Here is a 12646-nt window from a genome sequence, read left to right on the forward strand (position 1 = left end):
CAATTCCTCCACCCCTTCTGAAAATCCCCTAGACCAGCCCATAAAAAACCCAGCTGTAACCCACTTCGGGGTCCAAGTCCCTGCTCCGCTGTGTTGTGTATACGAGCTTGCTAATAAACCCTCGTGCGCTTGCATCGGTGTCGGCTCCGTGGTGGTTTCTCAGATTTGCAATCTTGGGCACAACATCACAATTATTTACTGTATATTGCTTCTTTATGCTCAAACATATATACACACAAGTATAGGGTTTTCTCTCAACTTTTAGAAAAATGGAATACTCTGGGGATCCCTGGGTGGCTCAGCGGTTTAGCGCCTGCCTTCGGCTCAGGGCGTAGTCCTGGAGTCCCGGGATCGAGTCCCACATCGGGCTCCCTGCATGGAGCCTGCTTCTCCCTCTGCCTGTGTCTCTGCCTCTGTGTGTGTGTGTATGTGTCTTTCATGAATGAATACATAAATAAAATCTTAAAAAAAAAAAAAGACAAGTTCCAGTGCTATAATCTTTTCATTAATACTATACTATATCCAATGCTATAATCTTTTCATTAATTTAACAAAATGAGGACATCCCTCAGGTAAATAAAGAGATCCAACTCATTCTTTAACTGATGCATACATATTTCGTGGAATAAATGTACCATACTATGTTGGTCAACAACTCTCCTAATGATGCATGTTGTTTCCCTTTTTTGCCACTACTTAACATGCCCCATACGTGTGTGCTTATATACTGCTATCTTTATTTCTGAAGGCCAATCCCAAGAATGAGACTGCTGTATTAGAAGGTATGCATATTGTATTTATTTATTCATTTTAATGCAGCAATACTTGCTTTAATTAATCAATTAATTCTTTTTTTAAATTTTTATTTTTTTAATCAATTAATTCTTAAATTTATTTTTTAAGTAGGCTCTATCCCCAAGCCCAATGTGGAACTTGAACTCATGACCCTAAGATCAAGAGTTACACGCTTTACCAACTGAACCAGCCAGACACCCCAAGATATGTGCATTTTTAGTTTTATGGGATGCTGAATTACTTTCCAAATAGGATATAGCAATTCACACTCCTACCAGCATGTGTTCATTTCCTCAAACCATCAACAACACTAGAAGCAGTTAACTTTATTTTTATCAATTTAAAAGGAAAAAAAAATTACTTGGTCAATTCTCATTTCCCTTAACTGTGAGGTTGAGCATCTTTTCCTATTTATTCAACATTCATACTTGCTCCTATGAACTAGCTATTTATACTTGCTCCATTTCTCTATCACATTAACCTGTCATGTTTTGAAAGTATTTCCCCTGGCCTACCATTTGTCTTTTGACTTTATCCACAGCATTATCTCCTCACATAGAAATGTTTTATTTGTATGTAATATGATCTGCCAATCTTTTCCTTATTTGACTCTGGATTTAGCGATTGGTTTTAAGATTGTCTTCTCTTCTGCTCACCCCTACTGCCTCAGTACAAATTTCCTAATCAGTTTTCTTCTATTATTGTTTGTGAGACTTTTCTTAACATTTAAATATTAGATCTAGAATTGATTTTAATATACATTAATTAGCAGGCTCTAATTTTTTCTGGTAGACAGCCAATTATGCCAATATAATTTATTAATTTTTTTCCTAGTGAATTAAGGTTTTATCTTACCACATACTACATTTCTATATATACTTAGATCCATTTTGGAACATTCTATGTGGTTCCAATAATCTCTCTGGCTATAACTATACCAATCCAGTGTATTTATTCTATTTTATTCTGATAGGGCAATTGTTTCCCTTTGTTTTTCAACACGTTCTTTTTTCTCTCTTTTTTTTTCCACATTTGTATATATTTATTTTTAAGGCTCTGGTGACAAACAATATTCCAATTCTGGCTCTGCTTTTACCATCTATGTCACTTTGGGTAAGTCATTTATCATATCTGGGCCTCAGTTCTCTCATCCTCCCTTAAGTTTTGATATGTAGTAATTTTTCCTAATCAACTGACTTCCCTTAACTTAAAAAATTTATTTTCTTAGTACATGGCCCATTTTTGTAAATTGAGTTATCTTTTCTAAAAGTGCATTATTTTGGGGTGCCTGGGTGGCTCAGTTGGTTAAGCATCTCCCTTTGGCTCAGGTCATGATTCCAGGTTCCTGGGATCTAGATCTGTATTGGGCTTCCTGCTCACCAGGGAGCCTGCTTCTCTCTGTCCGTCTGCCACTCCTTCTGTGGCTCCTGCTACTTGTTCTTTTTCTCTCAAATAAATGAATAAAATATTTTTTAAGTGAATTATTTTTACAACATAAATCTATATTTTTAAGCATATTCTCAGGTATTTATAGTGGCACAATCTATAATAATTGCACATTTGTAGACATTGCTCAATTACCTTCTGTCATCAAATGTGGTACACCTAATTTCTCCTCTTCAAGAGGACTCAACTGTTTTTGCCTGGCTGCCCAATTCTTTCTTCATCCTTAAAACTGAGCAACTTTCCTAGGAAAGTTTTCAATGTCAATGTTTTGTGTTCATTTTTCTTGAGAGAAAGAGTTTAAACTCATTACTTTAAACTTTTATTTCCATAAAGTCTTTTTTTTTTTTAAAGATTTTATTTATTTATTCATGAGAGACACACACAGAGAGAGAGGCAGAGATACAGGCAGAGGGAGAAGCAGGCTCCATGCAGGGAGCCTGATGTGGGACTTGATCCCAGGACCCCAGGATCATGCCCTGGGTCAAAGGTAGGCTCTATACCACTGAGCCACCAGGGCTGCCCTAAACTGTGGATATTACTATGTCAAAATGGATATTATTATGTCAAATGTCTCCTAAGACACATATATGCAGGGTGCACGGGTGGTGCAGTCAATTGAGCAGCCGATTCTTGGTTGGCTCAGGTCGTGGTCTAAGGGTCATGGGATAGAGCCCCATGTCAGGCTCCATGCTCAGTGTGGAGCCTATTTGAGATTCTCTTTCCCTATGCCCCTGCCCCCACACCTCCACCCCCAATCTCTCTATAAAATAAGTAAATAAATCTCTAAATAAGCCTATATGCAACATAAAATATTTACTGCAAAGAGACATGACCACATCTTCACCTTCAAATGCTTTCATGAGTAACAACATAAGTTACTATTCACATAGTAAAATTCACATCTTACATTTTAAAAAAATTTAAAAGATGTCATGCCTATCTTGTTATTTCATGCTCCCTGAGAGAGGAAACCGTATTTCACTTTATTACACACAGTGCTAATATCAGAACATGAAGATGAATGTGTATATACATGTAATTCTTTCTTTCTTTTTTTTTTTTTTTTAAGTAGGCTCCAGTAGGCACCCAGCATGAAGCCCAAAGTGGGGCTGGATCCTACATCCCTCAGATAAAGACCTGAACCATTAGCAAGAGTCACTTAACCAACTGAGCCACTCAGGCACCTCCGTATATATGTAATTGTGTTAAAGCCCCAAGTTATGCAAATCAATAGGCCACTCCAGTCAGTGGAACATTTTCTATGATTGTTAATATAACCAAAATCAGCTAAGCAAAATCCTGTGAGAATAAACCAGCTTTTCTTAATCTTTTCCATTTGTCATCCCTTCAAGCCTGTTCTTGACTGAGTATTGTTGATCAATGTCTGCAGAGGAGCCTTGCCTTGTCAAACTCTGAGATGAATTCTGTCATAGTACCCTGTCAGCTCAGAGACTAAGCCAACAGCTCTAGCATCCTGGCCTCAGGCAAGCCAGACTACCTACAGAACACAGATTCATTCCTTGCTCAAATCACAGCTTCTCCAGTAAGTCTGTATGAACCAGGTTAGGACAAAAAGTAATAAAGCAGCAGCACTTTTATCCAGTGGTCCCATGGAGGAATTAGTCCTCTCACTGTCTAGAAAAAAGAAAGGAGGAAGTTAAAATCAGAAGACTTTTATATTTTAAATTCCCCTGGCTGACAGTCTTGACAGGGACTGATGGAGCACTGCAAAATTCTATCTATCATAAATACTTAGGTGTACTAAAACACTTTGTCTTTTTTGTTGCCAATTTTCTATCTGGTAGCAAAGGCCACAGAAGGCTACTAAGTATCATAATTGTGCCTAAAACACTTAAGTATGTGTTCAGTACATATCTGTTGGATTAAATGAAGAGATTCCTGAAGGGCTGCCACAAATACTAAGGAACGAAAATTTATATGCCAGAGTCAAAATCATTATGTGCCAAATAGATAAAATAACTACTTTAAAATCTCAGAGGCATCAACACAGGCCGAAAAGGCAAGCAGTCATCCCATGTGTATTTCAAGCACAAGATAGTCTTATCCAGATTCACTACCAGTATTTTTCAAAAAGCATCAGGTATACCTATTTCTCTCTTCAGAACCTCAAAATGTTTTCTAGATGCTAAATCTTAAAGCATGATGGTCAGCTAGATAAATATTAGGAAAAAATAAACCCCTATCAATCTGCCAATTCTATTCAAAACCAACCCTGAAACATGCAAATAAGTGAAAAGAAGCCCAGGAACTGGTACCATCTTTTGCCCTAAAACAGCAACTACCACCTGTCTAAAGATCATAGATATGGTCAAAACTCAGGAGATGTACCAGCATTCTAATACCAGCTATTGTGTCTAAGCCAGGTAGAATAAGAGAAAATGGGCATAAACTGGTATATTACAGTACCTGAGTCTGACTACAAGAAGCTTCTAGACCACAAAAATGGATTTAGTTGAAAGGAATCAAGGGAATTTTTTCCTCCAGGTCTTTAAAAAGCAGAGTAATGAACATGATATTTTAAGGTAGCTTTCTGGCCTGGGGTCTTGATTCCTCTCTGGAAAATATAAGTAACATTTATATAACACCTATATAATTCTCCTTGATTATATTTCAATGATACAGATACAGTAATGATGATTAAATAACAACAGCCAACATTTCTAAATTGCTTACCATGTATGTCCCAGGCAGAGTTCCTAAACGCATTACATATATATTAACTCCATTTAGTATTACTTATTACCTTCATCTTACAGATGAGCAAACAGGCACAAACATTAACTTGCCCAAAGCCACACAAAACTGGGAAGAGGCAGGACTGAAACCTCAACACCAAATACCTCAAAGGGACTATCTGGTAATAGAGCTTTTTGCATGGGATAGAAGAGCAGAATCAAAGTTCAGGTGCATGTTAGATACAGAAAGATAGGATTCCTGCCTCTGGTCAGCAGATGCCAAAGTAATCCTAGGGTAATGTTCTTAGAGTGCCATCTGGACCACCAATTTCTGATTCAGTTGAGCGTCTGTTAACTTCAGAGGTGGAGCCCAGGAATGTGCAAATCCCTCAGAGGAATCTCAAACACACTAAAATTTAGAAAACCATCACTCCAACACCAATGCTGCTATATCCCCCAGTAGAGACCACAAAAAGATGAAACACAAATACTGATAATGAGACTTCTTATTCCAAATGTAGTTGATAGAATCTGGCTCTTTACTCTCAAACAATTCCCAAATTTATTCAGATGATGGAACACTTGAAAGTCAAGTTGTTGAAATACTAATAAAATTTATTTCTACTGAACTACAAATACAAATAATTTTACTATAGGAAAAATATGATTACATTACTACAAACCTTTTAGAAATTATAATCATGTATTCTCATGTCAGTGTCTCCACAATAAAAAAGATGACCATTTCTGGATCATCTTTTTTTTCATCATTTCTTTTTTTCATCAATGTTAAAAGCTGTGTCCATTTATTTTGCCCTCTGCTGGTAATCACTATCGACAGCAAGCAGGTAACAAAGATCTGAAAATTCCAACCAATAACTTTTAAATTTCTCTAAATTGTGAAGTCCAGCACCTCCTTGGTAAAAGTTTTGTCCAAAACTGAGCCTAAGAGGCATTGTGCTAGAGCGGTATTTACTACTCACCAGCCCCTAGGCACAGATCCTTTATATCAGGGTTTAACTTGAGGTCCATGAACTTGAACTGGAAAATCACATTTCATATTTTCACTAACCTCTGGCTGAAATTTAGCATTTCCTTCCATTATGAAGGGAGACAACTACTGACAACCAAGTCAATATCTGACTTTGTCACTAACAGAAATCATATTTTTATCATATCACATTACTATAATTAACCATCTTGAAATGCTATTTATCCTCACACTACTTTAAAATTATAGTCATATTTACACTGGATGGTGTAATCTAATGAATTAATTAAAAAGTACAGGGGCACCTGCGTGGTTCAGTCAGTTAGGTGTTCAACTCTTGGTTTTGGCTCAGGTCATGATCTCAGGATCATGCTCAAGCCCCATCCAGGGGCTCTGCACTCAGCAGGGAGTCTGCTTGAGATATTCTCTCTCTCTCTGGACCTCCCCCACTCCCTAAAAAAAAAAGTACCTGTTACTATAACTCCACTTTTTAAAAAATGTTTTTGATAACCGTAGTTCAATATAATCAATTTCCTTCGTAATCCTATGTATTTTATGCATTTGAAAATGTAATTATGAAAAGAGGTCTACTGGCTTCAGATTCCCAAGGTGTCCGTAGCATGCATACGTCCGCATATATACATACACACTTTAAGAACCCTGACTTAGAGAAGTTGGGGCACAAAAATAGCTTTAAGGTACTGGCTTGCCTACATCATGCCCACGAGTTAAGATAGAAATAACTGCTTATCTCATGATTACTGGGATTATCTGTTTACATTTCACTACTGAGACCCATAGTTCCGGTGTGCCGGGCACAAAGGAGTTCCACTAGGTTGCTAAATGAAAGGACAAACTTTGGGGTAGAGTTCCTATAAGTGAGGTTAACCCCAGTTACTTCACTGATTGTACCAGGAGCCTAACTGTGGCTTAGCTCCTCCTTTCTTAGAAATGAGGCAGCTTCATCTTACCCAAATTGACTCTGGAAGACCTTATGAGAAAAAAGGGGCCACCAATTTGAATAAAAAAAACTCAAGCCCTATGAAAGATATATTTTACTGTTTTTTTTTTTTTAAACACATATTCTTAAATAATAGTTCTAGCGGTCTCAATTTTACTAACATAGTTTCCACATCAGGACCTTGAATTCCATTCCATTCTGCTATCCACTATGGGGCATAAGGAAGTGGGAGCCAATACAGAAAATAAAACTATGTCTTGCTCAGGACTCTCTGCTTTCTGTAGACAATAGGGAGACTTCAGTATCAATGTGCAGTCCCTGGGATTTGTGTGTAAATTGTGTATATTATATCTGGGCAATGAGAGTCCTTCGTTTTCATCAGTTTCTCAAAGGGGATTCTAGAGGGACACCTGGGTGGCTCAAACAGTTCAACATCTGCCTTCAGCTCAGGTAATGATCTCAGAGTGCTGGGATGAAGTCCTACAATGGGCTCCCTGCTCAGCGGGGAGAGTTTGCTTGTCCCTCTCCCTCTCGCACCCCCAGCTCATGCATGCAAAGTTGAGACCTAGACTCTAGAGAAATGCTTCCAGAAATCTGTAAACAAACTTACAATGCACAAATGTTTTTTGATAAGACCTTTATGTGTAAAAAAGAACTCTTCCTACAACAAACTGTAGGTCAGAAATAGTAAGATTAACCTGTGCAACACCCCACAGCTAGTTAGTGGACTAGACAGAACCAAATTCCACTTGACTTTTTCCCCTGCACCATGCCTATCACTGTACACACAGTTTTATTCTTAAGTCCTGATGTTCATGGTGTCAAGCAGGAGTTGAAGAAGGCTTTAAACACCACTAGCCAAGGCTCTGAAGTTGCTCTGTTCTCACTCTCACAGTGTTTAATACAGTAAGTAGAAAGATTAAGGGATAAAGGAAATAAAACTCTTCCCACGGACACATTCAACAACTTTCAAAAATATATTGATGCTGCAATGTCAGCTAAAAAGATTCTTCCTATTGTCTGTGCATCTATGAAAGATCCTCAAATTGTCAATGTCCAGAAAGACTTACTACTCAAGTTACACTTTTGCATCAGCATGAAAGAAGCCAAGAAAAGGTAAGGAACGTGTCCTCCTCTATTCTGAAATAGAATTATCTGAAAATGTGGCAGGATCACGGTCACAGAACAAAACTTCCAAAAAGAGATCGCTTTTAAGAGGACAGATACGAGGCAGCAACAGCAGTTAAGCAGAAGAGCCGGGGAGGGGGAATCCATGAATAGCACCTGAGGATGGGAGTAGGAGGCGGGGAAGCCTGCACACTGAACAGCCCTAACAGAAATCTAGCGTGGCCAAGAGTGTATGACCACCGACTGAGGCGCCAGCACCTTTCTTCACAGCCATCCCTCTCCGCCCCCCAAGTTGAAGCAAAGCGGCGGGAAGAGAGAGGACTGGAGTGATAAATGACGTAGCCCTTGGGGGGATAAAGTCGAGTTTGAGGGCCATTTGCCCCCGCGAAATAGCTGTCTGACTCGGGCAAGTCACAACACGGTGCCTCAGTTTCCCCATAAGTAAAACGGGGTGTGTGTGGGGGGGTAATTACACTCCTGACTACATAGGAATGCTGTCAGGATTAAACGAGACAATGAGTGCGAAAGCTTCTGCACTGGGCCAGACTCTGAGGAACCACTCCGGGAGCGCTAAGGCAAGTCCGCGGCAGGGTCCCGGGGTCTGGGCTCCGGCCCGGAAAGGGTGCTCCCGGGGCCCGCTCCCCGCCAGCTGGGTTCCGAGCCCCTGCCCGGCCCACCTTGTTGTTGTACTCCTCCACGAAGCTGCCCAGCGCCAGACGAAAGCGCTTGTCGGGCCGCACGCTCCAGTTCATGGCGTAGACGGTCCAAGGCGCTTCATACTTGTAGATCTCCTTCCGTTTGCCGTGCAGGGACATGGTGGCGGCGGCGGGGCCGCAGTGCGGGCCGGGACGACAGCGAGCTGCTGCGGGCCGGGCGCGAGTCAGGCGGGGAGCCGGGCCTGAGACTGAGGGGTCCGCAGGGAGGCGGGGCGGGGGCGGGCAGGGACGGCCTAGCCCGGAAGCGGGGCCGCGGCGACAGACAACGACTGCCGGGCCCGACCCCCAGTTTCCAACCTGCTTGGGCTCGGACAACAGCCACCTTCCGTTTGAAGCCCCGCCCCGCCCTCCTGAAACGGAAGCCACGCGACCCCCGTGGCGGCGCCGGCCGTTGGCTGCCTGACTTGTTCTTTCGAAAGGTTCCTTCTCCTCATTGGCTAGGGCAGCCGTAGCTTCTGAAACTCTTTCCTATTGGTGTAAATGTCTGTCATTCCAATGACTTGCCCCGCCCGATTTCGGGGGGGCAGGCGCTTTCTCAACCCCAAAGGTGATTGGCTGACAGGGATGTCAGTCAGAGAGATAACGGCGCAGTGCGGGTGAATGGGGGCGTGAGTGGCCTGGGGGCGAGCTAGCTGCGGCGGGGGCAGGCCTGCAGATTCTAGGCCAAGTCTCTGAGAGTGAAACCTCCTGTGTGACCTGCTCTGACTTTCTCGCTGCAGCTGACATTCCGAGCGGCTTCTCCACGCTGTCCAGTAGAAATTTACAGTCTCCCTTACCCGGGGGCCTGCGGCCTGACGGCCTGGCCAGAGCCAACGGGAATCACCCTAATCTCCTCCGGTAGACCGGGGAGCTGCTCTCCCAGGATCCTCAAAGGGCAGGCGGCAGACACGCCTTTGCAGACCGACCTGCATGTGTAGTCAGGCTTTCCTATGCTTTCCTGGCCATTCTAGAAATGCTCCGAATTTCAGCGTTGGTCAAAGTTAAGTCAGCGACCCAACTTGCCCTAAGTTTTTGTCGGTTCCCCCTTCATTCCATGCCTTTCCCCGCAGCGGAGCCCAAGGAAAAAGCTGATGAAGCCCTTGCACAGATCTGTGTCCTCAGTTTGAGATGGAGAAGGGCGGGACGCCTGGGTGGCTCAGCGGCGGTTGGGCATCTGCCTTCGGCTCAGGGCGTGATCCTGGGATCTGGGATCTGGGATCTGGGATCGAATCTTGCATCGGGTTCCCTGCATGAGGCCTGCTTTTCCCTCTGCCTATGTCTCTGCCTCTCTCTCTCTCTGTCTCTCATGAATAAATAAATCTTTTAAAAAAAAATGTAATGGAGAAGGGCCTAATCTAGGTAACATCTCTTTATAGTTTAAATGGTTTCCAATGCTTTGCTTTCAACACAATGAAAGGAGAATCGTAGGACTAGATGATATCATTCAATATGGATTTAAATATAGTGGACTGTTGAACAACTCAGAAAGAATTGAGTGGCTGCTATATATAACAAACCCTGTAGTGGTCCATCTACTTTCTTGTTTGAGCACGTTTTCTCTGCTTAAGTTTGTGTGTGTGTGTGTTATTTTAAAGATTTTATTTATTCATGAGAGACACGCACAGGCAGAGGGAGGGAGGGGCAGGCTCCCTGCGGGGAGCTTGATGTGGGACTTGATCCCTAGACCCCTGGATCTTGATCTGAGCCAAAGGTAGACATGCTCAACCAATAAGCCACCCAGGTGCCCCTTTGCGTAAGTTTTTTTTAAAAAGGAAAGAAAATGGGTATAAAAGTGTTGCTAAACCTTGTCTCGTTCTAATAAGAAAGTGATGTGCATCCACACACGAGCTAATGAAAGGAAAAATACCCCACCCTAAGCATGCATTTCCAATAAAATTTTAATTTCTATAAAACATTTTAATATATTTGGAGCTCCTGGCTGGCTCAGGTGGTAGGGCATCTGACTCTTGATGTCCAGGTCCTGAGTTCAAGCCACCCATTGGGTGTAGAGATTACTTAAACAAACAAACAAAAAACTTAAAAAAGTAATTTTAAAAAATTTGAAATATATTTCTATTGAGCAACTCTGTACTAATAAGCATAATCCTTAAAGCCTTGTTAAGTTTACAAAAAAAAATTTTAAGATTTTATTTATTTATTCATGAGAGTCACAGAGAGAAGGCAGAGACATAGGCAGAGGGAGAAGCAGGCTCCCTGCAGGGAGCCAGATGTGGGACTTGATCCAGGAACTCAGGGATGACACCCTGAGTGGAAGGCAAAAGCGGAAGCTCAGCTGTTGAGCAACCCTGGCATCTCCAAAAATTTAATTTTAAGATGTATGCATATATATGTATATTTGTTGCAAACAGTTATGATCAAGTTATCAATAATAGACCTTAACATGAAAATAAATTACATGTAGCATAAACTGTGGTAGGAATAGAATGGAATTATGAGAAGAGGAAAAGGAATAATGTTTTAAAAAGTTTATTCTCGGGATCCCTGGGTGGCGCAGCGGTTTGGCGCCTGCCTTTGGCCCAGGGCGCGATCCTGGAGACCCGGGATCGAATCCCACATCGGGCTCCCGGTGCATGGAGCCTGCTTCTCCCTCTGCCTGTGTCTCTGCCTCTCTCTCTCTGTATGACTATCATAAATAAATAAAAATTTAAAAAAAAAAGTTTATTCTCATATTTTTTAAATGAATGATGTTAGGGGCCCCTGGCTGTCTCAGTTGGTAGACACGTGACTCTTGATCGTAGGGTTGTGAGTTCAAGCTCCACATTGGGCATGGAGCCTACGTAACAAAAAAAAAAAAAAAAAAAAAAAAAAAAGAATGGTGTTGGCTCTCAAATCACTATGCTACGTGGGCCTAATTGGATCAATTTAAATGAAGCAATTTCTAAAGTATCAATATTCACAATACCCTGGAAATTACATGCTTGCAACTGGTTAAGCTTATCAATAAAATACTTCAAGTGTTAATTTAAAAAATGTGTATGTGATAGGAGGGATTCATTTTCAAAATTCTTTCAAAGAACACCAAAAAAGGACTAAGGATCGGTGACCAGGTATTTTTTGGCCAGCTTATTTCACTGGAGTGATTAACTGCACGTGCTTTCAAGCCAGACCATCTGGGTTGAAAGTGTGTCCTTCTTTTCCCACGTTAGGCAAGATTCCTTTTTTTTAATTGAAGTATAATTTGCACATAGAAGTGCATGTATTGGGCAGCCCCGGTGGCGTAGCGGTTTAGCGCCGCCTACAGCCTGGGGTGTGATCCTGGAGACCCGGAATGGAGTCCCACATCAGGCTTCCTGTATGGAGCCTGCTTCTCCCTCTGTCTGTGTCTCTGCCCCTCTGTCTGTGTGTCTCTATGAATAAATAAACAAAATCTTTTTTTAAAAAAAGAAGTGCATGTATTTTTACAATCTGAAACATACTTCTGTAACCAGAGACTGGATCGGTAAGCAGAACAGTACTAGCAGGAATGCCTGGGTGGCTCAGCAGTTGAGTGTCTGCTTTCAGCTCAGGGTGTGATCCCTGGTTCAGGGATGGAGTCCCACATTGGGCTCCCTGCAAGGAGCCTGCTTCTCCCTCTGTTTATGTCTCTGTCTCTCTCTGTGTCTCTCATGAATAAATAAATAAAATCTTAAAAAAAAAAAAAAGAACAATACTAGCACCCCAGAAGTTCCCCTTATGCTTTCTTAGCCTTTCTTCTCCTGATCCCTCATCTCTAAGATGGAACTAACAATATGAACCCCATAGGATTGTGGTGAGGCTTAGTGAACTCATATCTGCAGAGCTGTCAGCAGGGTCCTGGCACGGGGTGAGCACTATGGAAGCTGGCTCGTGTCATGATTCTTGATGGTGACTAAGACAGAGCCTCTCTGTTTCCCTTTACCCCAGCCCGGTTAAAAGCCCCATGCTCCTGGGGCTC

General features: G+C 41.9%; 1 protein-coding gene across 2 annotated transcripts in view; it reads right to left on the minus strand.

Annotated features, from left to right (window-relative positions):
* The window catches only part of DCAF7 (DDB1 and CUL4 associated factor 7), a 31420-nt gene extending 22341 nt beyond the window's left edge, over nt 1-9079 (minus strand). Inside the window, exon 1 of one of the 2 annotated variants that reach the window (XR_003235113.2) lies at nt 8695-9079. Coding sequence is in view for 1 of the 2 variants with exons in the window: in XM_025999554.2 (XP_025855339.1) it covers nt 8695-8832 (138 nt within the window). In the remaining variant the exon portion in view is untranslated. The remainder of the gene's footprint in view (nt 1-8694) is intronic. The other variant, XM_025999554.2, reaches the window with a different exon arrangement.
* Between the last annotated feature and the right edge of the window lie 3567 nt (nt 9080-12646).

The sequence above is a fragment of the Vulpes vulpes genome, chromosome 2, assembly GCF_048418805.1.
Source record: "Vulpes vulpes isolate BD-2025 chromosome 2, VulVul3, whole genome shotgun sequence".
NCBI lineage: Eukaryota > Metazoa > Chordata > Mammalia > Carnivora > Canidae > Vulpes > Vulpes vulpes.